General features: G+C 42.6%; 1 protein-coding gene across 1 annotated transcript in view; it reads left to right on the top strand.

Annotated features, from left to right (window-relative positions):
• The window catches only part of LYSMD2 (LysM domain containing 2), a 230,738-nt gene that overhangs the window by 87,004 nt on the left and 115,915 nt on the right, over nt 1-27,819 (top strand). Inside the window, exon 2 of the mRNA XM_085644186.1 lies at nt 16,817-17,154. Within this exon, the coding sequence (XP_085500312.1) occupies nt 16,817-17,154 (338 nt within the window). The remainder of the gene's footprint in view (nt 1-16,816; nt 17,155-27,819) is intronic.

Below are 27,819 nucleotides of genomic sequence, written 5' to 3' on the forward strand. Positions count from 1 at the left end.
TACTAGTAATGGCATATGTAGGCCAGTGGCGTATCACTATTCGCAGAAAAACGGTTATCACAAAAAAATGATTAAACAAATTCCCCGAACACATCCACTGCCCTTCCTCTCTGCATAGCAGACTTTGAACTGTCCGCCCTCCCCCAGCATTGCAGAATGGGTGTCGCCCCAAACCATTATTTAAACAATAGGTGACCGTGGTGTCCCTCCATCTGCCCCCCCAAACATAAAGGAAATTTGTTACCAAAGTCTTTTGTCTTCACTCTGGACCACCTTGCCTCTGACTGCAGTAAAAGTTAGTCCTAAGGTCAAAAGACCAGCTGCAATTCACATTGGCAGTCCATAAATGTCTCACACAGGGTTCTTTTATTTATGGGGCTCACTCGCATAGGGCTGCGATCAGTCAGGCATCCAGCGTTGGTTTCACCTTCTAAATTACCCCCCATTGCTCTTCAGAACAGTCTGCAGGCGCCCCTCTCCTTATGCGACTTTCACCTCTTGGGGTCCTCACATCACACACGAGGCCGCTAGTGAGAATTAATTGTCCCTAGAGATCGCCTTCAGTTCTTTCAGTTTACCCGCATCTGGGCACTTTTAATTATGTTGGGTCAGCGCTTCACGACCGATGAGCTAATGCGGGCGCTGGGGAATGTGCTGCTGTGTCTTCGGGGCCTTTGCAGTGGCATGCCAGGCCTCCGAGCTTGTCCCAGGAGTGCCGCTAAGGATTTTACTCCGCTCGCATTCAAGTATGGCACTCCTTGTTTATGGCTAGGGAAGCCGGTGGGCCTCTAGCCGTCACCTGCCTGCCCTGCTGAGGCAGTACTCCTCCATGAGAGCACAGTTGGGGTATTACCACCACCGGGGTGTTCAGCCCAGGTCACTGCAGGGACAACGTCTCCTTTGTGAATGCCGCTAGCGGTCGCACTCCGGTCGAGTCTCTGTATACAGGTTTCAGCAGCTGCTGGGTCTGTACGCGAGGTTCAGCTTATTACTGCAGTCTGGGCCCCGCCTCGTAGTAGGGTCTCCGGTTTGTCGTTGGGTGCAATAAAGAGGAATTTGCTATCCTCACAACCAGTAGCCTCTAAAATATCTGGCGATATTGGTGCAGGAGACGGATCTTTTCTCCCAGATGTTAGGGGATAAGGCCGATAGAGGACAGGAGCCACTTTAGCAAGCGGCCATTTTGCTCAGCCCTGCCTTGCACAGTCTTGTCATCAATGATGTAATTTCAGGATTTGCAGTGATTTTATCAGTCATGCAACATGTCACAAGTGATGTAGTATGTGAGCATTGAAGCTTTCGATGTGGAGCATTACTGCTGGCAACCCTCTCTGATGCATTGAGGTGATCACTGCTGATAAACTTGTATAGGTTGGCTACTAATGTAATCTTGTCGGATGTGGTCATTATTACAACACTAATCATATTAGTAGCTTGGGATAATTTTTATTGAACCTTAGTAGCTCTTGTTGCAGAAGCGGTTGGTTTCACCTATCTTAGAGGCTCTGGGAGTGGGGCCAAACGTCCCTCTCCTCTTATTAAATAGGTACAGCAGTGGGGAATGGGGTCACCAAAGGCTCGATGATGGTGGGGGCCATGCTTCCACACCCCCAAAAATGTAATTGCGCCGCCCTCCCCGGGCCTGTGCCCAATCCTTGTTTTTGTTGTTTTTAAAACTTTTTTCTTGGATACGGGACTAAGTCCTAAAGTCCTGAGATCTGTCCGCTCTGTGGATTCTCTGGGTCAGTAAATATCTATTTTATTTTTCTGAAACTACTGAACAGAGTTGCACCAAATTACTGAAAGCATGCTTGGTTTAATTCCGTTCAGCCGTTTTAGCTGTAGTTTTGTCTATTTTTCCTACGGGAATATGAATGGGGAAAGCTCATTTTGGGATCCTCCTTTTTCTCTGCCCCCGTTTGATGGCTCGTCACGAACGTTTTCAGAAAGGAGATGAGGTAGATGAACAGTTTTTGGGAACATTTAGTGAAAATTCATCAAACGTTCTGAGAGTTATTAGCAAGCAAAAAATGCTTTGCCAGTAGGTAGTTATAGTTTCCATTGTTTTGCTAATTAATTTGGCGCCATTTGATGAATCTTCACAAAACTTTCCAAAAGTGTTCTTTTTGCCTAGATTGTGCATGGAAAATTTTGGGCAGTCCGTCTAGCAGGGGCAGGGAATAAGGGGTGGTTCCAATACGTGAAATCCCCATGCCGACTCTTGAACTGTGTCCCAGGGAGACCACCCCGTAACACAGTACTTATACTTGCCCTCATGCTGGGAAACAAGTGTGCTCCCACCAGACAGGAACTTAAAAAATGCTCCCGCTTGGTGGGAGCACACTTCTGTTTCTCTGACCGCTCTTGTGCTCAAGCAAAAGCAGCTGCTACAGCCACGTGAGAACAATACCAGCTCCCATGCGAGATCCGGCTGGGGCCACAGAGGTCGTCTCCCCTTGTGGAACCCCAATGTTATGTTTCGCCCTGCGGGATGGTGCTTCTGGGGCCTATATGGGCTAGGGGCAGGGAACATCTCTCCCCCTCCCCTAATATTCATGTATTTGGCCCTGGGGCAAATTATGTTTTAAAGTCACAATTGAGAGTCTCACAGGACACAGCAGGATCAAAAGTATTTTTAAAAAATCATGGAACCTGTCATGTGACCCTCCCCGAGCCACAAATGTTGCCATGAAACCACATCCCCAGGGCAGATTTCATGAAAAAGGGTACATGTGCATGCAGCCTCCTCCTCAAGCCTTAACATGCCCCTCGGACCCATCACCTGGGCTGAAAATATATGAATAGTGGAGGGGGGCAGCACAGCAACCCTCCCCAAACATGTAGTTTCCCCGGAGACCCCATCTACTCGCGTCAAAAACTTTACTGTTAGGGGGAAGAGAGTGGGTGTATTGCAGTTCCTGAGCCTAGAAGGGCCCTGGCGACCCCATGCCCTTGGAGCCAAACAATAGAGGGGAGGGTGGCACACAGATACACCTCCCCGAGCCTTACAAGGCCCTGGGGATCTTTGCCCCTGGAGCTGACTCTGTCTCTCGCGGGAGCCCACCCCCAGTCCACATTGATTTTCCCTTGCTGCAAAAAGCACGGTTAGGGAAAGAAGTGTGCTCCCTCCCGGTGGGAAAGGACTCCCGTCGAGTGGGATCACACTTCAGATTGATCCCCACCCAACAGTAGCAAGCAGAAGCAGCTTCTCCTGCCGGTAGGGAGCAATACCAGCTCAGCCGGTGGCCCCAATGTTCTATTTATGAGTGCCCCGGGTGGGCCCCAGGGCACCTACTTAGAATGGAAACGGCCCTGGAGATGGGGTCCCTGGGGCACTTAAGGGTCGGGGAGGGGAGCTACGCTCCGCCTCCCCAATAAAGTATGGCCCTAGAAGACGGGGTCCCTCAGGGAGGGGGGGCTACTTGCCCTCCTCCCATAATATTCTAGTTTTTTGGGCCCGGAGGGAAGGGGTACCCATGGCCACTGGAGGCTTAGGGAGGGGGTGCCCACATGCCCCCTCCCCTAATAATATATTTTATAGCCCCGGAAGTTTGGGTCCTTGAAGCCAATAGTGGCTTGGGGAAGGGGGCCTATGCGCCACCTCCCCTACAAAGTATGGCCCTAAGAGACGGGGTCCCCAGGTCCCATTTTGGCCCAGGGAGGGCGGCTACACACTCCCCTCCCATAATATTATATTTTTTGGGCCCCGACGGATGGGGTACCCGGGGCCACTAGAGACTTAGAGACGGGGCCCCATGCACCCCTGTGCCTTTCAAAAACTAAGTACTCCGAGGGATGATGTCCACTCGGCCAATAGTGGCTTGGGGAGAATGGCCACATGACTCACTCCCTCGTGAAACGGGGAGTTGGTGGTCTGCAGTTGATTAGATGCAAGGCATGGCTGCAGGCCAGACCCCGCAGCCAACTTCCTGCTGCGCAATTCTGAAAGGCCAATGGCGCCATCGCTATGCACTGCTAATTTCCCAACATAGTGCATCACTCATGACATGTTCTATGACCTCATTAATAACATCACTGCAACATGTGAAATTATATCATTGATGACAAGACTATGCATGGTGGGGCCGCGAGTTATAGTTACTTTAGGGCATGAGTTATATTTACTAGAGTTAATTATAACTGATAAATTTCAGTGCTTTCTTTTTGTTTAAAATGCTAAATTAGAGCTGAAAGTTTCACCTAACTATAAAATGACTTTAATCTTTCATATTTTCAGTAAGTAAAAAAATATGTACACATATGTATATCTACGTAAAAGAGATAAAAGCGATGAAACAACAAATTAGAAAGCTGCAATGTGCCTGGCTTAAAACAAACACCAATCAAGACAAACTTCGCCTACAGAAAATTAACAGATTATACAAGTCAGCCATCAAAAAATCTGAGATATGAATTCATAAACCAAATTGCCTAGAAGGAGCTCATCCCGTTACTCAAGATTTCCCCGACAAACTGGCAAATCATTACACGGGTAAAGCTGACACGTTGGATAAATTTTTAAAACATAGACAAAGCACCAACACCGACCTTTTTCCAAAACAACAATCTAAGACTACTCTAACCCAGCCTCTCTGTTCCTTCCAACACATTTCACACAGTTAATTTATGGACCTGGTCAGAGCAAACAGCCTGTCTGACCTGTGTCCACCACAAACCTTCAAAACAAATTCTATTAACAACCTCTGCTGCCACACCAGTAAGAAGAATAATCAAGAATTCCTTAACTACCGGAATATTTCCAGAAGAACTCAAAAAGTCATACAGAAGCCAATTACTGAAGAAAACAAACTTGGACCCGCTGAACCCTGACAACTACAGACTGATTATAAATGGACTTTTCCTAGGCAAACTGATAGAAAGAGCAGCATTCGCCCGGATGTCACAATTCATTGAAGATAATGCCATAATTTCAGACTCCCAAACGGGATTCTGTCCAGGAAGAGGCACAGAATATGGCCCCTTTGCCATCTGGCATGACCTGAAGAACACCGTTGACCACAGCGGGGTTGCTGCGCTACTTCTCTTGGACCTCTCGGCTGCCTTTGACACGGTTGACCATGACACCATGATACAAAGACAATAAAAGCCGGCATAGTGGGGACTGCTCTAGACTGGATCACATCCTACCTTTGCAACAGAACTAATGTCATCCATACCCCCTTTCTCATACAAACTGTACTTCACAAAAGCAGTGGTCCCTCAAGGCTCTATCATCTCTCACATGCTTTTCAACATCTACATGAAGTCATTACCGGCATTTATCAATCAATTTTACCTCACATGCTAGAACTATGCAGATGACATGCAAAATTCCTTCAACTGGAATGCACCAAAGACATTGGAAACGCGCTAATTTTCAGTTGTCTCGGAGCCGTGGATTAATGGATGACCTGGACCCATCTCAAATTGAATGCTTTCAAAACAGAAATACTCACGTGTGGCGATTGGAAAAATTATAACCTACTCGACGCCTGGTCTTATCGTTTGGGAACACCGTCTAAAGTATCAAAGGAAATAAGAAATCTCCTAATGACCATGGACTCCAAGTTATCAATGAATGCCTAAGTGGACAAACTAGCAAGATCAAGCTTTGTTACTATAAAAACTCTGTGACGAATCTTCCCCCATTTGGGATTTCCACACAAGGTCCGAGCTACCATTTCTCTTGTTCAGTCCAAACTGGATTACACCAATAGCCTCTACCACGGATCACCTTTAACAACTGTGAAAAGGCTACAACGGATTCAGTACTCGGCTGTCAGACTACTCTTACATATAAGACTGCAAGACTACATCTCCTCTGACTCGAAAGACCTGCATTGGTTACCGGTTGCCAGAAGATCCCACGTTCAAGCTGCTTTGTATCACCCACAAAGCAATACATGTAACAGGACTTCTCTTCATCAGGGATAAAATCACCAAACCGATTGAACAAAGGAACGTCCGCTTGAGAGTGCCACCTCACCTTAAAATCCCACTGTACAAGGAAAAACACATGGGTGGCACATCCTTCTCTGTTCAAGCAGCCAAACTATGGAACTCTTTACCCCCAGCATAAGATCCACGGATAACCACCTTATCTTCAGAAAACTACTCAAGAATAGGCTCTTCCCTACATAATCACCATACGCAAACAGAAATATACAGCATATCCCTCCGTATATAAGCATTTATTTGGACTATAAATATGTACCTATATATGTGTATTGCTTTGTATAAACATGTATAATAATTTTGTTTTGGAAAATATAGATATTCATTAGTTCTGCTTAACAAATGTACATATTACTGATAGTTACATTGTTCTATGTTTTTAAGATATATATGTGACTGCATAAATAAGTAAATCTTTTATCTTAACTATTTATCTACAGTTGCTTCACTATTGAATTATGTAAACAAATAAAAAATAATTTAAAGTACAACAACACTTGAAAGCCAGAGTTTATTAAATGCATCTTTGATCTACATACACTACCTTCCTTATGCATATATATATAATTATATATACTTGTATATCTATATATTTAATACTTTTCTTTTAATTCAGCATATCCAATGCACTACCCTATTTCTCACCCTATTCTGCTCTCAATAATCCTCTAACTCAACTCTCTGACTCATCTCAATCCTCATTCTACTACTTTTTCCAATGCACTACCCTACTTCTCACGCTATACCTCTATCAATATATCCTCTAACTCTACTCCCTCATTCATTCCAACCCCCATACCACTACTATGATCCTCAAAATAACATTTTCTAGACTCTTCCCTACTCTACCCCTCCTTGCATCATCTCATACCTCTTTTACTATGCAGATCACCCAAAAAAAGCCTTTCTAAGCCCTTGCCTCTGACTCTTCCCCCTTGACCTCCCGTTTACTCATCCCAAGTTTCCTCCTCCTGCTATGAGCTCTAAAAAAAAATAATACTTAAATCTACCCTCTTCTATCCCTCTACTATCCTTTTCAATCAAAATAACAGACTAACATTTCCACCTCTCAAATTCATTTCATATTTCACTATACTAATTCACCACTAACCCTTTCATGGATTCCGGAGTAGTGTGCTACTAATCGAAAAAGCGCTTCAACCCCTCATCAGGTGGTAGCAAGCGCTATATAAATTCAAAACCTTTTCCCTCTTCTATTCCCCCACTATCCTTCTCGATCCAAATAACAAACTAACATGTCCATTGCTCAAATTAATTTCATATTTCACTATACTAATTCAACACCAATCCTTTATGGGTTCTGGAGGAGCGTGCTACTTGTCAAAAAAGCTCTTCAACATCTCATCAGGGGTAGCAAGTGCTATATAAATGCAAACCTTTTCCCTCTATCCCTCTACTATCCTTTTCAATCCAAATAACTGACTAACATATCCACCACTCAAATTACTTTCATATTTGACTATACTAACATCACTAATCCTTTATGGGTTCCAAAGTAGCATGCTACTCGCTGAAATTTATTCAGTGCCATCTATTGCCACATTGCACAGCAACACCTATGCATTTTGACTACCAAGTCTTGTTCGCGACCGAGTTGGTAAGCTATGTGGCAATCGATGGCATAGATACATAAATACAACTTTGCAATTGACTCTTAAAGTGCAGTGTACAACTTATTGGTGATGAATATTGGCAGGGCATCGTTACACCTTGAACGCCTGCACCTTTCGAGTGAGCGCGCTGTTTTGGAAGCCAATTTGTATATTTATATATTATATCTCCATCCATCCACCCATCCAGTAGGTAGTTCGAGTTAGGGCCATGTTTCCATTTTGACTTGTCTATAACTTTGGTGACGTTTGACAAATCTTCCCGAAATTTATTTTTTAAAAGTTCCCCGGTGATTCTAGTTGTGCATGGAAAGTGAGCTTTCCATTTTAATTCCCATAGAGTCTTTAGACACGCCTGCAGCCTGAACCGCAGGACGGAATTACACCGAATTTGGCCGAAAGGTAGCTTTTGGTTGGCCGAAATCCGCTTTTAGTTATCCTGTGTAAATCCGTTCAGTAGTTTGCAAGATATTAAAGGAAATCCAAATTTGTATGTCTGCGAATGTGAAGCCTTTGTGAATAATGGCAAGCTCGTGCAAAGGTCTGCAGAGCTCTGATTGACTGTCAAAACTTCAACCTGGAGGTGTTGTCAGCCATCTTAGGACTCTGTTTTCAGCTGAATCCTAAAAAAAGTTTTTTTAAAAAGGAAAAGAGGGCGACCCCCTAGCTTTAGCCCTGGGGTTGCCTGTTTTGCCAGCTGCACGGACTGCAGAGCAGAGGCACACACTTGCGCTTTTGCACATAGCTACATTGTAATTATGTGTGCAGATTGACGCTAGTGAGCATTAATAATGAAGCTGGCATCTCACCCACCCTACTTTTAATGTCTACTTGACGTGGACCCTGGTCGATGGTTCATCACATCCCCAAGCGCAGCCCAGCACTCTCCTTGCTTATTAAGTCGTACTTAGGCAGCGCTTGCGCTTTCTGCAAGACATGTAGTAATCAGTCTATGGGCTTTAAGCATGCATATGTATTGCGATTAGTTGTTTGTTGTGCTGGTCTTAAATGCCTTCTTTTTATTGGTGCATTTTTCTAAATGTCCGTCCTTTGTGTGCTTAATTCCCACGCCGGCGATTTCCCTACGCAAACATTTTTGTTGGCCGTCACACTTCACTGCCTTCACCATTTCTTCTGTTACAACATGTGATGGTCCCTTCTCCTACCTCCTCCTATCTGTTTTTTTGTAGGAGGTAGCGTGTTGTGTGTGCTCTGTGTGCCCTGCTGAGGTAACATATGTTTAGGGCATTTAAAACATTGCTGCTTGCCTCAGGCCAGTCTGACCTTGACTTGTCCCTCTCATCTGTGATAAAATGCCTCAACGTGCCTAGAATTCGGCATCTGCGTGGTTCTGAAGCTCTCTCCAGCACCGACAACTCTACAGGGGCCACGTAGACCCAGGCACCCTTGTATAAGCCATCTGCTGAGCCTGCCAGGCCCTCACACAGGGGAACCATTTTCACTAAACTACTGGTGTGGTTCACCTGTCAGTCATAGGGGCACAACCATTGAGACAAGGTGCTGAGTGTGGCCTGCATGATGCCCGGTTGAATGAGCACACACCACAGACTCCAGAACCATGGATAAGACACTCACTTATTTATTCTGTAAAGCGTCAACCACTGTGCTGGCCATCTTCAAGGCACTTTCTTGAGCCTGAAAACAGGGAAGTCCTTCTGAACCTTATCAGACCGTCCTTTGCAGTCACAGCTGAATCAGAAACTGTGCAAAGCATATGTATACAAATCTACATCATATGCGGTAAGAGTTGCATTTGACAAACATGATACAAACATGTTGCAAGGATTCACATGTAACTTGCATGACCTTCGGATGCTTATACAATAGCACACCTGACCTGTTTTATGAATATTTAAGCCAATACCAAGTCTACATATACATGAACCTTTAAACATTCACTCGTAGCTGACGTACAAAAAATTGCAAACCAAAAAACACACCTGTAGCTCCCAGAAGCTCTGTGCTAATGGTATGATATATGTGATGATCTATTATGTCAAGGGAATTTATTTGTGGTACTGTACAGAACGTGAGGCACGTGAAATGTGTGCAGTTTGACATACAAGAAGCTCCTAGTGTGGGATCATGTTATATTTTGTATAGCGCTCAAAAGAAGACTCAAGAATGCGGGACTCTCTGGTGGGAACCCAATGATGAAGCATGTCACCAACTAGGTTGGTGAGTGAGGCTTCTTTTAAACAAAGAGGTTTTTTCTCGTGCTGGTTATTCCTTTAGTGTTCTTTTCTTTAGAATACTTCAGTCACTCTTCTGTTGTTACCGAGTATACTCATCAGGGGGAATAAGAGGGATTATTCCTCTCTCTCCTGTTGTTAATATATAATTGTATAAACAAAGAGAGGAACCCTTGGTAACCCAAAGGACTAGAGTTCAATCACAGAACTGTATGAAAAATTGTCCTCTGGGGAAAATCTAAAGCACTACCTCAACTTTCATTCACCATACATCCACCATTTCCTGTAAGGCCATTTGCACGTGTTTATGTATTGGCACAAGGACTAGTCATAAGCTGGATTTCTGACTATTGATTTATTATACAAATCTTTATACAGTGTATTTCATCAAGTACAATTGAATAAAAGACCTTTTCATCCAAAAAGATCGCAATAAAAACATTTCTATCACAAATAAAAATTTAAAAAAACAGTATATTATGAGCCTATCTTAATCTATCTACGAGAGGTTTTTTTGGGTATAGAATCACAATAGACAATAATATCTGTCATTGGTCACCACAATCGAAAAACGACAATTAGACCAACTTTATAGTGTGTTGATATATATCATCAATGTCTACTGTCCATACATATACAACCAAATTCGTGGCTCTTAAGGGGGCGTCGACGCGTTTCGAAGGACTAATCAAATCTTGCCTTCTTTTTCAAGACTGTAAGTATTTTTCAACTCCCGTACTTAAATGTTTAGGATGAGGGGGCTTCCCTTCGGTTCCTATGTTGTCTATAATTCCGTTAATCCCGATCCTTCTAATGTCAATCTCTTCAATGTTGATAATGTGGAGTACCCCTGGTTTCTATTCTGGGGCCTCCTTAGTTTTTTGATAAAATAATCCCAGGTTATGCTTCTATGCTGTTGCAGATCCTTGTTTCTGTGGAATGGATTCTTATCTCGCCCTCCGTGAGTTTCTCATCCTTTATGCTCTGTCTTTTGTTTAAGAAGATGCCACTGTCCTTGTCTTCTCTATATACCACGGAGCTCAACTGTTGTATCGTTCAGCTTCGCTTTTTCTGCCATATGTTGTATTGGAGCTTTGTAATCTTTTTCTTGGGTTCAGGGTTCGAAAATCGGCGGCGTCTGTATGCGTCCGTCACGATGTCGTCTATAGACATAACATTAAGACCACCTCGTGGGAGGTGGGTTCAAGACACATTATTCCCATTACTAACACATTCAAAGAGATGGTCTGACGGTAGAGGAGCATACTCCCGACCTCACGCTTAGTACATAGGTGTTAGGATGAACAGCCTTCCACCCAGGCACTTACACCCTCACACTGTCTACATCTACATTAGGATGGGCCCACTTATATCCTGGTACTCAAATCCTCACACTTGTTACATCCCTCTTACAGTGGCCCATCTTACATCTGTGCACCTTTACATCCTCAAACTAACTTGATGCATCTTCATTAGGATGGACTATCTATGATTCGGAAACTCAAGCCTTCACACTTGCTAAATCTTCAATAGGATGGACCGACATACATCCGGCCACTTGCAGCAACGTGGAAGTGTCTTACTTTCTCTCTTAGCACCAACCACAGACCTACCGGTTAGGTTACAAGTGGTGGTTTTCTTTGTGTTATTCTGCTCGTTGTGGATCCATGGCGGATAACCCACCAGATTCATGGCAAGTGCCCAACCTGGTGTTCAAACCCAGGTGAGATTAGCACCATCATGCTGCTTAACTTTATAAAATACGCATGAGTAAAATGATCAGGTGACGCCTGTTCTCTTTGACTCAATATGTCCATACTCAGCGTTTTCCTTTATATAATAGAGCATTCTCATTGTGTCCTTTATGACTGCATAATATCGATTTGCAAAAAGAAATCCAGGATTACTTTAGACTGTATTCCAGTGACGTACCCCAGAACCCAGCATCAACGCGCTTCCTTTTAGATTCATTGTAAAACACACAATTGCCATCACATAAATCCACTCCATTCCAAACACATAAGTAAAAAATATTTACATTTGCAATGCTTATTGCTCTAACGCTCTGAAATGCGAGACCTATTGCATTGCAAGTGCTTGTTATGTTTTATTTGCAGAACATCCAGTGCTGTCAAAGAGTTGAGAGACAGGCCAAACAGTGGATGCTTTGGCCTCTAAAGAGGTAAGAGGGCATGTGAAATGATATGCTGCAGACATTTTATACGCAAGCCCGACCAGTCAACCATGGCAATTATCAGTAATGTGCACCCTGGAACCAGTGTGTAGGGCCATCGTTCCTTGTATCCCTGCCCTGGCGCATTCAACTCAATGACGTTTCACATTGCTGTTACCTTTTGTTAGCCAGAGATGCCCAGGAGCCACTGTGTTGTGTTTCAGTCTTGAGTAAACTTAGCCTGCTGCCTGAGACTAACATAGGACTCAGACTGAAGAAAAGGCCTACTTTAAGTCTGTTCCCACCCTCTTCTTCATATCACACTGGTGTTTGTATAGTGCCATAGACCGCAATGCACGAGGGTACTGCAGAAATTCCTTTCAGTCTTCGACGCTATAAAAACACCGACATGGTGAGGATGATATGTTGTGATGCAAAGGGAGGGATAGGATTAAAATTGGCCTTTACTACAGTTTGAGACCAATGTCACACTCTCATTGTTCTCTAGCTTACAAAAGAACAGAGTGGCTCCTGGACACCTCTGCCTAACACTTAGCATTGAAGTGTTATTGTAATGATGGACTCTGGAGGCAGGTAAGTATTTATGCAAATTTATTTCAAATTATAGCACCCACAACCAGGAGCGTTCGGCATCTGCAAGGTACGGCGGCAATGTTGTACTCGACCTCGCAGATGCCATTCCAGCCCAGAACACAGAATGCTTATTGACCATAAACAAGGTGACATACCACACTGTGCCTCACGAGTAGTCTGTGCTACAGTCATCTAGATTCATATGGTTCTTCTCGAAGCCCTGTTCGGTCCTCTTGAATCATCCCATTCAGCAGGTGTCTGTGTTTTCCTCCTGCACTGCTTTCAGTCCTTGTAGTTATCATCTCTGGATTTTGCTGTTGTTTTATTTAACACTCCGTCACTCGGCTGCGCTGCACAAGATAATCTGTGCACAGTAGTAAACTCACGTTAAACATGTCACTAAGTGCAGGTCATGCTAGAATTGGATTTTTCATGGCAGTGTGTTATGATGGACCATCTCCCTAACTACAGCAGCTGCTTCCGTCTTGCCTCTTCATTCACGTTTTCACAGTGATGTTCAAAATATTATTTTACAAAGTTCTCAAAACTGAAACAGGGACAGATGAACTGAAAAAGAGGCAACTAGAAGTAGCTGTCAGAGACTGGAAAGTAGATGATTGAGACATCCACAACCTGTTTGAAATATGTAGAGGTGAGGGCCAGTCATAAACATAATCAGCCGTACCTTAAGCAGAAATAAAGAGAAAGGCACAGCAGCAGAATCTTGTATTTAAAAACATGATAGAACTACACAAGGACAGATGTAATAAATAGAGTGTGACTTAAGACATGCAGTTGAAACATTCAAAAGTAGACCTAAAAAGTATCATTAAGATCGAAAGAGTAGACAAGAACAGAATTGGCAGGCAGTGATAATTCGGCATGATGACAAGTAGCAGACAAATAGGACAATGTAAAGTTGCGTGCATGAGACAGCAGGACTATAGACAAAAGGAGAGATGAAAAAAGAGTGCATCCATTCTACTAACTCCTCAATGTACTCTGCACACAGGTGTCCGTGCTCGGTAATACACTGCTCACCATTATGCAATTTGCAGTGCCCAGTGTGCATCGTGCACTGCTCTGTACACTCTATATACTGCTCATTGCATACTGCAAGTTACTTGTGCACCAGTCACTGCGCAGTGCAGTCTGTAACAACCCACTGCTCAGTATGCAACATGGTTACAGGGACGTTATAGTTAGGAAATAGATTTGAAAAAAACTTCGAAATTCACTGAAAAAAACAGAACTTACAGAGACATTCTAGTTAGGCTCAGTTTTCACTCTTACAAAACCATTGAAATTCAGCAGTTCTACTTACCCGAGCTAACTATAACTCTTGCCCGCGCAATGCACTACTTATGATGTTGGATATTACTTCACTCATGACATGATCAGTGACATCACTGATGATATCATCCACCAAACCATTCACACATCCACTCACTCCCCCTAAAAACATCTTATACGCCCACTCCTACACAACCACTCACTCATCCTTCGAGCCATTCACACATCCACTCACCCATACAGCCACTAACTCACCCATACAGCCACTCATGTACCCACTCATACATACACTAACACACCCACCCATACAGCCACTCACACACCTACTCACTCAGCCATACAGTCACTCATACAGCCACTCACTCACCCATACAGTTACTCACACACCTACTCACTCACTCATACATACAGATACTAACACATGTTCTCACTCATCTGTACAGTCACTGACCAAAGTAGGGACACACCCATACAGCCACCCTCACATTTACTCACTCACCCATACAGTCACACACCTACTCACCACTTATGCACTCACTCACTCATCGCAGGACTTGCCAGTTGATGTAGGAGAAAGAGCAGCCCTCGCAACGGCTGCAATGGATGTGGGGGGTGAGTGCGATGGCGAGTGAGACAAAGTGCAGGTGTCTTGGGGGCAGGTGGAAGTTCAGTCGATTGGTTGATGTAGGATAATCCTTGGTCGTTCTGCATCATTCACTTCAAATATTTACATCAGATATATTATACCCGAGAACAACGGTTTAAATTTGGGCTGCGGGAAGATGCGCAATGCCACAGGTGCTGTCAAGATGGAGCAGATTTTGTACACCTAGCATGGAGGTGGCCAGCTATACTTAAATTCTGGAGTGGGGTGGTGGAGGCATTATCAGAAATTGTACTAGAGAAAATTTAATTTAAGTCGGAGATATGCCTGCTAGGAATGCTGTATCAGATTAAACCATGTAAAAGGCGTTTAATTGCAATAGCCACATTAATTGCTAAGCGTGCAGTTGCCATGCACTGAAACTCCAAAGCAGTGCCGACACTGGCCAAATGGATTTGAGATCTCTTGTACTACAAGGAACAACTGAATGAATACGCTACCTGAGGCCTCTAGGCAGAAAGACTTTTGGGTGCCACTTCCCATATATTTGCTAGCGCACCCTGATCTGCCATAAGCACAGGATAACAAAATCGCTACAAGTACCGAAGCGATGATACAAAGACTGGAATTGTCAAGCTCTGCATTGCAGAATATGTTTTTCACTGACGCTGTATATTTACAAGCAATGCCATGACGCTGTTGGGTTAGGGTGGAGGGAGGGATGATAGGAGTTGTCGTTACCAAAAAGAGGAAAAATTACCATTTCACTGGACAATAGACTTGGTTCAATACTGTAAATGTATATGCTGGTTATAACTGTTATGGTATATATGTGCGAATCCATAAATAAAAAAATTTCCTTGGTCGTGCATGGCTTTGTATGTGTGCGTGAGAATCTTGAACTGGCATCTCTTCTGGATGGGGAGCCAGTGGAGGCTGAAGTGGGGGGTGATGTGCGTCCGTTTGGGGTGGTCCGGGATGAGCCTGGCTGTGGTCTTCTCTATCGTCTGGAGTTTTTTGAGGTGCTCGGTGGAGATTCCAGCGTAGAGGGCTTAGCCGTAGTCGAAGTGGCTGGTGAGGAGGGACTACATGACGGTGTTTCTGGTGTTGATACAGATCCATCTGAAGATTCTGCAGAGCATTCGAAGGGTGTGGAAGCTAGAGGATGCAACTGCGTTGATTTTTCGTTTCATGGTCAGTTGGCTGTCAAGGATAATGCTGAGGTTGCGTGCATGGTCTGTCGGTATCTGTGTGGTGTTGGCCCAAGTTATGCTGGTCACCATCTGTGGTCCCATACGGAGGTGTTCTTCCCAAAGAGAAGTACTTCTGTTTTGTCGGAGTTGAGTTTGAGGAAGTTGTTTCTCATCCAATAGGCTACAATGGTCAACAGACAGTGCCTGTCAAGCCGTCAGTTAGGCTGACACTTTCGCTTAGCAGTTAACAGTGAGTGTATGGATTCCAGAGTCTGACAGAGTGTAAATGTGGGAAAACTCAAAGTGCAATAAGGAGTTATCCTTAATGCTAAGAGAACTATGCAAACTGATCCACCAGTAGCCCAAGGGCAACCGCTTAGTGGAATTTGTGCCTGTGCCTAATTTTGCCTAAACTCAACTTGCAGCGGTGACATCTTCGATAGGGTGGCAGCCCTGGTGTGTGGGCGTAGTATCTCAGTATAAGCCCTTGGGTGAGATCGCTTAATTTTAAGTCAGATACCTATTTAAGTGAGTAGTATTTCGTACCACTGTGATATTAAACATACTTTTTATTAGGTCTCTTGGTTGATTGTAGAGTCTCTGCCCCCAAACTACCCCCCACCCCCTGAGAAATCTTTGACTGTGCATGCTTCCTACCCTGGAATTAAGTGTAGAAAAAGAGTATTTACCCCAACTTTGCAGATCCATAGTAAGGTGGATCCCAGCACATCAGTGGCACCCTGTTGTGCAGTGACAAGGATCTAACCGCTATCAACGACCTATTCATTTTATAAAAGCTATCTGAATCTCTTTTCTGAACATTAGGAGTATAAATGCATGCATGGGTAATTTAAATTGTGCTTTTCAAATGCACCATAAATGAAGGAATACGCCTCAATTCTTGTTTATGGAACCCATGATTATGTACTTATCTTTATTTATATGAATAATTGTTTTATCTGTCTATGTTATGTCAGGCTTTAACAAAATGGTACAATGTAGATCTCTCTGCAGTTTTCAGTGACTGGTGTTGTGCAAGCTGTGCTGACATATTGATACTCCCAGCAAGTTACAGAGTTTGTGCTATATTCACACTGCTGCTACTTATATTATGGATTAGTGGTTCTGCAATTACAGCCTTTTTTTTATGTGTTTTCTAGATGGAGCAAATAAAAAGGGCAAACAAACTCTTTACTAGTGACTGTATCTTTTTGCGCAAAACCTTGCATATCCCTGTTGTATCAGAGAAGAAGCCGCTTTTCAATGGACTTAACTCATTAGACTCTCCAGATAATGAAACTCTAGATAGCTCAATGAGTCGGGAGGAAGATCCGCCGACAGCACTGGAAGAGAGTATGCCTGCTCAGAGTCCTCAAGAATCTGTCAACCAACCTGCCGAACCTGAAGAACTGTCTGCCAAAGATTTCCTACAGAGACTAGACATTCAGATTAAATTGTCTAAGCAGGCAGCCAAGAAACTAGAAGAAGAAGATAGCAGGTACATTTAATTTTGACAGTATTGTGATTAGACATGTTGACAACTTGTATTTCTTCCTGCCACCTTTCTTAATTCATGTGGTACATTTGTTTTTTTCCCTTGAACATGTAGCAACACCTACATTCTAAACATTGTTTTTGATATTTAAAATAGCAGTTTTGAAGAAAAATTAGCCTGCAACTGTCAGAATAAAGGATGACATAGTTCACAATTTATAAATGCTTTCATTTCACAGTCTGTACCATATATATTACATCATTTTACATCTTAAAATTTCTGGGACAGACTCTTAACCATGACATCTGGCCTACAGTATAAGTAGATCCTCTTCGCTATAGTATTATCCTACTGTTTCTAACTTTCTTTCCATCTGTTCTTGGTCCACCAGAGTAACACCTCTGATTTCATTTCCTTGTTCTATTTCAAGGTTAATCATAGCTAGAACTCTTTCTTTAAGGCGTTATTGTTCTGCTCCCATTTATCTTCAGTTGCTAAAATGCTATCTCTAAACCCATCATCTTTCTTTGCGTCGTTTCAAAACATTTGTTTGAGCTATTTCAATGTAGAGTAAAATTAAAGCTGTGTAGATTAAGTTTGATGTATGCGAATTCTTAAACATATTTTAATTGGTCTTACATTAGTGAATTAATTCAGCCCATTTGTGAACCAGATCATTCAACTGAGTCAATAGTAGAAATAGAAAGAAAGAAATTACAAGAGCAGTATAAAAACCAGGAGCAAAAAATTTGCCTAACTTAAAATCCCTACTGAAATGCGCACAAAACCTATTAAAGTTGCATGTATTGTGGATCCCAAGAACAAACTCCTTCTTCTTTCTAGGTTTTTAGGGGTGTTTTCATAAGGTACACTCCTTCACGACCTTTCTTACTTATGCGCAATAGAGGGATTGCCCATGTTATCAAATAGTAATGATGCCAAAACACCACAGCTTGCCTAAAGTGTAGCACAGTTGCCTTACTTGCTGCGAAAAAGCTAAGAGAAAACATGGCATCACACAGAAAGGCCTTTCTGACTACCACAACATTTGCAAGACTTTAAATAGGAAACTCTTGAAAGAAGGCATAAAAATGTGGTGTAGTGGTAATGGGACACTTGTTGAGAGAGGAGTAGAACCTTGTGACATGATGAGGGAAGTGGGTGGAAAAGAACATTTGTGGAGGAAGACCAGGATAAGGTGAGAAACGTAATGGTCATGTCGTCCTGCCAAAACTATTTCACACAAGGCAGCAAAGTTTGTGCTACACTTCTAAACATTATTCAATCAGGCCACATGCATAAGCCATTAATTTGATTTTTGGATCTATGTGTCCAGTTTTCCAATTATTGCACAAAGACACACGGCATAAATGCCACTTTCCGAATGCACATCATTCAAATTCGTCTGTCGGATAGTCGTATTCTCCGAAAACCAGTATGCTTTTGTTCTCTCCAAGCAAAGAGCGTCTCTCCGCCTTTGGGAGATCAAATCGACTCTCCTGGGAGAAGCAAATCCCCCTTGAGGTTTATACATAGACTGCACAAATGCCGAGGCACATATAAAGTAGTCCAAACCAGTGAACTAGGCTTTAGCCACCATAATGTAAGAGAGGAAGTCCATAAGTCGATCTTTGATTTTCTCCGTATATCCTTTATTTCATATCAAAAAGAGTTTTCATAACATCCAAAACAGGCAGCCAACACGTCTTTTGGCCGAAAGGACTTTCTCAAGGCTGCAAATCGGTAGAAAGATTCGTATTTCAAGATTCTTTTTTTAAGCGAGATCACAATCGTCATAATAGTTCAACACCTGTAGCAAGGGTGATTGGTAATCCTCACTCCCGCTACCTTTGTTTATTCCGCCCGGCCTTGATAAGCATGTAGCGATGAAACGGTCAGATCGTTTGGAATCCCAATGTCCAGTGTCCACTTTTCCAATCTGTATGTTATGCTGCCTATACTTATTGCAATTAATGTCGGTCATAGTTGAGCGCTGATTAGTCTTAAGCAGCATCTGGCTCTATAGTGATTAGCTGGCTTATTGATTTTAGCTACTGACTGATTGCTATACCTACTATTCAGACACTTCCATCCAAATACAAGTTTGCAACTATAGCAGGAAACCGGAACCAAAGGTTTTGTTTCACAACCTTGTGATCTTTAAGGCCTGCCTGAGGTGTACAACTTCTGGCCTGTCTGGATTCCATTATGATTTTAAGACTACATGACCGATACACAGGCCAGAATCCTGCTGCAAAGCAAAGGCCATTTAGTAACTGCATCAGTAACAAGGTGATTTGAGGTCTTTGAGCACGAGTGTTCCTCTGGATGTGTTTACGTTGCCACAACTCAAAACCACATGAGAAGCATTCAGTAATTGGAATCCTTCATTTGCATGTATGTGTTGATTTGTTGGACAAGATTGAAGGAGTCTCGTATTAATTTAGGAGTAGGGACCGCAACAAGCTTAATAATGCAGTTTTTTTCTAGGTTAAAACACAGTTCTACTGAGAAAACACAGCCTAATTCCTGGTAGCTGTGGCACAAAGCAGCAGTTTTTCCCCTGAGAAATGCATTGTGGGTAGTGTTAGGTATTGAAGCAGTACCAAAATTTGCATTAATGTAAAAAATACAACACAGTGAAATTCCCAAACCAATTCAAAGAGGAGCAAAAGTGAGATATAGGAGCACTAAAATATTTTGTTTTTTCTCAAAAAATGCAAAGAGATACAAGTCGATGATTGAGGTTGCCTAGGACATGCCTCCAGATTTCAGGCTTACTGCGATGGATCAGAAGTCATGTAGGCCTAACAGATAGCCTCTGTCAAAAATGTAACTGTAGGACTTGAACATCCTTTACCAGGGGAAATTTAAAATTCCCTTTAGTTACCCACCCGGGAGTTACTGTTGCCCAGATACCAGTAATTTCAGGGGCAGGAAAATAAGGGGGATTGCATGTTTTTGGGGAAGCAGGATTTCCTTGCCGACTCCCACATTTATTTGCCCTTGGAGTTTTGCACAGAGAGTTTGACTGCTCTCAGGACCAGAATCTCAGTGAAAATCCAAAACACATAATTTTAATAAGCCCAGTTCCCCGCCCACCAGCATTTATGGTTCATCTGCCAAATTTTGGTTTGGGTGGACAATTGTTTGATGACAATGGAAACTACTCCATCTCCGCCGTGGTCAAACTTGTCTTACGGCCTGTCGGAGTAATGGCCGTTGTAGATTTCACTATATGCTTACCCAGCTAATTTAGATGGTCTGACTTATAGCCTTTTGCATATCGTTCACCGCCAGGAAAAACCTGATGGTATTCCTGTGACACGAGAGGGGAGAACCAAACACTAAAGTGAGGAGGATGGAGAATGGTAATGCACTTACAAATTCTGTGAATATTTTGTTAGTAAGGGGCTGTTAATTAGTTCTTCCTGGGCACTGCATTTGGTTGCTGGTGGGGTGAAGGGTGGAACTGCAATTTCTGTTGTTCAAGGCAAGGAAGTTTGTAGGCCACGTCTGCTCTTTTGTCCCCGTTTACTGCTTGAGAAAGGCTGGTGACAGCTAAGTGCAAACATAACACTTAAATGTACCCATGCGATGGATGCTTCTGCTTGGAGACAGTCCCAATATTCCCTGTTGTGAATAGCATCATTGTCTGAAAAGGACTGAGAGAACCACCCCAAATTGGCACTGAATTTTGAGACAGTAGATCCACGTCTCCTATGTGAAAAATGTGTATAAAGGTGGGATCCAAACCACCCCACTTTCTTCCTGTCTCAAGTTCTTCTTGACCATGGAAGGAAGTGTTAGAAGAGCTGCTGTGTGACCATGGCTAGTGTCTGCCTGGCAGCAAGTCTCCCATAGTTGAAGGGACATCACCTGAAGTGAGCACTTTCTGCTGGAGTAGCTGAATGTCTCTTTGAAGTGCCTAGTAGCCTCCCTGCTTAGAGAGGAAAAGAGCATGCCTGGCCTTGTCAAACTGACAAAGAAGAGACTGTCCAAGAGGATAGGCTCATGTGTTCCCAGTGAGGGGAACCTATGAACTAGCTGACTACTCAGAGTGCTCTAGGAGAGACGTATGTCATGGAATTAGCCTGTGGCCTTTCTGCAGAAGTTTTTGAGTGAACTGCATTCAGTTGTCCCTGAAGCGCATCAACTGCCAGTTAAATGTGATGTGATCATTGAGTGCTGCTGTCGACAATGAGGAGCAAAAGGACTGCATTACCCCAGAGCATAGCACCACTGTTTTGAAGGCATTGCTGTGAGAAGATTCAACCTGGAGGCTGCAACAATATTTCTCTGAGTGCTGACCTACAGCCGCCTGACATGACAACTGCCACAGAGGAGAGCTGAAATGAAGACCCACTTCCCCAAAACCTTTTGTCTGTGATCTCCCTCAGCCCTGCAGCAACACACATGAAGCTTTAGCCTAGACAGTACTCTACAGGGACAGTCAACGTTCCTTACACAAGGAATACTCAGTGCGAGCAGGTTTGGAGTGTCATCCCAACTCTCGCCAAGTTTCAGGTGGTAAATAGTACCTCCAGCCTTGTTCCCTGATAACATGACACTTACTTTTTTTACCCCTGGTACATTTACTTCAAGTTTCAGCCCGGTCAAAAGGATTGAATAAGACAATTGGATTTGCCAAACTTGCAACATGTTTCAGGGGTTGGAGCCTACATGCTGCAGGTTGGATATTGGTTCAATGTGCGCAGAGTAAAAAGTGCCGAAAAATCCATTAATTCAGCCCAGAAAAGTGTGGAAAACAAATTGCAGAGATGACTCACAAAAAAAGCAAGCCTGTTATAGGGATCGTGCTCTATTTCCAGTTTGTCCTCATGTTCCCACATATATGATGAGGCAAATTTAGGTAACCCCCACACAATGCCAGACCTCCTGACTGCTACCTAGACTGCATTAAGTAATCTTTCATCAGTGTGTTCGGCACTGAAAATGCGAATCTGTTCAATAGAGTTTTGACTTGTTACTGTTCAATCAACCAGTGGTTTTGGAAGAACTGAATGCTAGCATCTTCCTGGTTTAACTTATTGACTGCAAAAGATACAAATAGCTAGATACTCCAGTAGATTAAAAAATCAGCTACCTCTGGTGGATATTCAATAATACATTTACAAATCTTGACCGACTAGTAGGATCATATAAAAATAAGCTGCTACTCTTTGCTTACCTCTGCTCCAGGAGTCTTTCCTGGTTATTTAGTCTTTCTTGAGTAATTCCTGGTCTTATAAATACTTACATTCTGCCAGAATATTGCAAGCGCAGGGCACATTAAAACCCATGTATATCTATGACAGCTGGATTTTTGCACTTAGTACACTTTGTTACTGTGCCTTGTTAGAGCTTCTCAGATGTCCAATAAGTCCTATGGCATGTGAAGAAATGATTCTTTCTGGCTACTTTCCAGTTTATTAACTGTAGGTGCTTGAATATTTTCAGCAGAAAGCCATTCCCCTGACGAAATGTGTCTATTTGTCAACATTAGTTCGCACTGGAAGTACAGGCCTGCCAGTGGCTTAGACCATCCATTAGGCAGTCTGGAGTTCCGGAGATTCCTAAATCAATTATTATATGCTTTAGTAAGGGCCAATCATAGTTTCCCTGACTGTATACCGTATTTTTGTTGTGTTCTTTAACACCTGTTGCATTCGTTGGTAAAGAACTTGGGAGCACAGACTTTTTAAAGAAAACAGACTGATGAATGTGATTCTGACAAAGCTCTCAGCAGTACGCCCCACCTCGACTCAACGGGGTAAGGTTTTGAGTGTTTTTAATTGGAAGGCCCATTAATAAAACTGTAAATCTGGTATTCTGGTATTGCTATGTCTAACCTCTTTAGATGTTAACAAAAAGCTCTTGAACAGCCCCACAATTTTGTTCATTTGGAAGCCTTAAGTGGAGTAATGTCAGTGAAGAAATACTATTGAATAGAATATAAATGTGTAGATTATTTGTTCTTCCAATCAGAGTTCATGGTAATTGCCTCAATGTTTTGCAATAAGGGGACTACTTCCTTAGTTTCTCACAACATTTTAGGTATTATTCTGTGGGACCTGTATTATTTAACCTCCCTAATTATTGTATTTCATTATGTAACTAAAAGAATGTTTATGATAAATTCCATGCCATAACTTTAGATGTATTTGCAATATGCCTAGATAAAACTTCCAATTATCTTTTCTACCAAGGATACTGTTTCCTGTGTGTCTGGGGTGTATATCATTACATTATCTCCATGTCAGCATTTATGAATGTAGACTTGCTGCAGTTAAAAAGGATTATCACCATTACCCTAGCCCCAGGAGGTTTATATGAAACATGTACTCTTCTTCAAGAAACCATGTACTCTTCTCAAGAAACCTTGTCCAAACCCAAGGTGGTTTAACACTATCCACAGAAATAGAAAACAGTTGGGAGCATACTGCCACACACTCCAGCATGCAGTTTGCCCCTTTAGAATATGTTAAATGCAGTACAAACTTGCGCTTATGTCATCTATAGTCTGTAGTTTTTCACCTTATTGGGTGCAACTAGTGCTCTATATCTCTAGACATGTTTGTCTGGGTTTAGAACTTCATCAGTAGAAGGCAGAAGTTGTAGAGAGCAGAGGAAAGTCATCTGGGTTTGCTGAAATGCTGCCAAGTCTTCACAGGTCACAGGATCACCCCACAGGCACACAGGTGCATCCCAGGTGAGCTTGTCGGCTCAAGGGAGCCTTTTAAACACACCGAAGGAAGGAGCACACTCCCTCTCATCCCACCATAGTTCACCCCATTGCATTCTGGTAAATGCAGTATGCTTACCTCATAGTTGCTGTAGTTTTTCACCAAAATTGGTGCATATAGTGCTTTTATCCCTAGACACGTGTTTCTGGGTTTAGCCCTTCATCAGTAGAGAGCAGCAGACTTTTTTCTGGGGTTGCTGGAAATGCTGCCAAAATTCCTCTCAGCTCAGTACCACTCACTGTTACACAGGTGCATCAACCAGAGTTTTTCAGCTTTCTGGCTCATGGGAGCCTTTTTAAACAGAAATCAGGTGGGAGCACCTTGCCTCATGCTCCAGCATGCAGTTAGACCCTTTACATTATGGTAAATGCAGTTCAAATGTGCGCATACTTCATTTGTAGTCTGTAGTTTTTCACCTTAGTGGGTGCAGCTAGTGCTGTTGAAGTAGATGTGTTTTAAAAGGCTTGCTTGAGCCAACAAGCTGAAAAGCTCACCAAAGATGCACCTTTGTACCTGTAGAGTGATACTGTGTCTTGTGAAGACTTGAGCAGCTGTTTAGCAACCCCAGAATACCTTTCTCTGCTCCCTATGGGGGGAAAGGGGGCGTGCTCTCTCCCCCTTGTGACTAGCAACAGAAATGACCAGTGACCCAGGTGGAAACCTTGGTGGCATCAATATTCAGTGCACCTGTCTCTATCAAATAACGTGTTCGGTTTCCCAACTGCATCACTGCGATAAATGCTGAATACATGTATTTATTCTGGCTGCCAGAATACCCTGTGAAGACTTTACCTCATAATTCATTAATGAAATAGATTTGTCAGAATCACACTTTGTTTAGGTCTTTATCTGGTTTTTATAATGGAGAAATTGTTACTTCTTGCAAAGTGTCAGTAATTATATTACCCTTGATGACACTATTAAACAATACATGCCATACTGGTGTAATTGAGTCCCCAAGCCTTTATTGCTAGCTGGGAGTGCTTTGTGGCCAATTGCCTTCCCTCTATTTAATTTGCAAAGTCTGTTCTAAATTTTTCAGCAATGATCGGACTATTAAGGTATTGCTTCTGGTGAGGTAGAAGATTAAGTTGTCCCAATTCCAAAATATTTCATAAAAGCTGACTCTGTCATGAATGATACTTCCATTTGAGTTACTGTTGTCACACTACTTTAATCAGAATGTTTGTCTTGCAGAGCCTTTCAGCCCAGAAGGTTACTCTCTAAATTCTAATTGTCACCTCAAATTCTCCCCTTCTCCTGTTGGCCTGAGCCATTCGAATGGTGACCTGTGTGAGGTATTCCCTTAGATAAGCTTTAACTGCATTGTATGGATGTATATTTTCAAACGTGAAGCAGTAGGTTTTCATCTAGTAGGTTTTTTTTTCTGACAAGCAATTGCTGTGGCATTTCTGGCACTTCAAAGGGAAATTCTCAACTAGTTTTATTTATGCAAATGTATTCAGTCGAAGAGAGCATGAGTAATTAAGAAATAACCAATTATGAGAAATCTGTTGGTTTTTTTGTAATGAAAGGAGTACCTTCACTGCTGTTAAAATCGCAGTGTAAAATATATCGTGGTGGATGATCAGCCAGATTTGTGACAAGCTTCACAAGGAGTTCCACATCATCGAAATTTGAACTACACTTTGGTAACAATGTTCCGCTTCAATTTACATTTCACTATAAATCCACCACCCTGTCATCTGTGCTATTTTTCCAACACCTCGACCTCAATCCATTTTCTAATCAAAATTGTGACTTTGCATTCTTTATCAGTGCATCTACCTCTACAGCCAGGTCTTTAAAGTTACATCTGCTTTTTGTTTCATGATTTGAAGAGCTCTGGGAAATGTTAACTATTGAGTAGTCCCCAACTTCTCATTCCTTTTTCTGTGTCCTTAAAATCTATTGTCAATTGCTCTACAAATGTTGGAAAGTATTATAAAAGGTAGGTCCGGTGGTTGCAGTGACTTTACTTTCAATGTAGCAGGAAAGATCCTCTCATTTACTAGGTAAGATAAAAAAGATTTTGTCCTCTTTAGTGTAAATGAGTCACTCTGCACTCTTTACATTTAGTATACCATGTATATGAGCCATCATTCTGAAATGAACATTCCTTCAGTTGCCTTAGGAATGTTTTAAATCCATATGTTGTTATACCTGGTGTGGTTTTTAAGTGCCTTCATTCTGTCTGGCATGCTTTTCTCACGTATTTGGGGTCTGAAAATGTCCTGGACAAAGGGTGCTAGTCACCTCGTGCTACTGCCCTCCACTCTGAGAAACTACAGTGGTTAGAGACCCCTGGATGGTCTGGGGCCTGATTATACACACTGACAGCTGTCAGTGGCCTCTGTTGGTTCTTGTCCTTATAGGCAGAGTTTTCCCTGGTTTGAGGACAGAAATCCGGCCCAAAGGGTGAAATGGGCCACATATCTTTATTGGCCATGGTGGTACTACCTGTCCACTGGGATGCACCTGTGAGCAAAGCAAGGATAGGTGCTGCACAGACGGGGTCCACAGATAAGGAGAAGGGTTCAGTGGCTCAGTAGGGTATAGAAAGTGGGATCCAACAAACTTCAGAGAGCCGTAGAACTGACAAGTGCCCCTGCAGTAGAGGGCCATTGTCCACATTCTATCACCTAAGCAGGGAAGTCCATCAAGGTATTGATTAATCTTCCCTGGCTTGAGGCTCGAGGGGGTTGTGTTGGAAATGGCCCTTTCTGCAGGGTCACCCCCGAACATTTTACCTTCCTCCTCCCCTTTTTGTTGAATTTGTTTTTTGTTGATTTTGGAACTATGGACACTTTACCACTTCTAACCAGTGCTAAAGTTTGTGCTAACTGCTTAAAACATGGTAACATTGGCTTATCTACAATTAGCATATTTAATTTACTTAAAAGTCCCTAGTAATGTGCACTACACGTGCCCACGGCCTGTAATTTAAATGTTACTAGTGGGCTTGCAGCATTGATTGTGCCATTTATGATTTTATGGAGAATTTGGATTTGAAAATTAATTACACTAAGTCTTATACTATGATTTTAGGACCGCAAAATGCTAAAACGTATAGAATCAAGGATCATTGTATTGGAAATGGAGACAAGTTTTGTTATTTGGGTATTTTACTAGACCACAAATTGAATTGGGGCCCCTTGTTGAAATCACACATTCAGTCTTTCAACAGAATAGCCCATAGAGTTGATGCTTTTTCTAGGCAGCTAGGTTATAGCCACATAAAGTCCTTTTTACATTTCTATAAAGTGAAATGTGTCCCAACTGTAGCTTCTGGGGCAGGGATTTAGGGATATAATTCTTGCCTTCCCATACAAGTGACAGGAAATAAATTATTTAGAAGAATGTTGCGTGTTTCCCACAGTGTTGCGGCAGAGATGGTGCATGAGGAGCTGGGTACAGGCTTTATTGCAGATTACATACAATTGCATCCCATACTCTTATGATTTTTCATATGGCTCAAAAATGAGCTACAGTTTAATAGGACAATCCTGAGAGATTGCCCGAGTATGGAATACGGTAAGCATATATCTTTGTTGAGCTATATAAAAACTACACTGAGTGTTCTGGGCAAACCTGAGCTCTATAAATCCCCAGAGTTGATTTTTTAAATAAGATATTGTGTGGCTTAAGGGAGCCTTTTTGGCACATACGCAAGAAGCAAGACCCCTAAGCTCTCATCATAGAAGCAGTTAAACCCAATATGTCATGGTGAAATCTACGTACAAAACAGAACTGTATTTAACGTTGTATATGCCGGTTTTGCACATAAGGTTTTTAACAGATTTTCATCTGAATTTGTTCTCTCAGCCATTAGCGGGGTGGCACACGCCGTATCACCTTCCCCTTTGCGCATGTGGTCTGATCTCAGAACTAGACACTTTACACATTGTTTTTATCTGCCCTA

This window comes from Triturus cristatus, chromosome 3_1 (assembly GCF_964204655.1).
Source record: "Triturus cristatus chromosome 3_1, aTriCri1.1, whole genome shotgun sequence".
NCBI classification, from domain to species: Eukaryota; Metazoa; Chordata; class Amphibia; order Caudata; family Salamandridae; genus Triturus; species Triturus cristatus.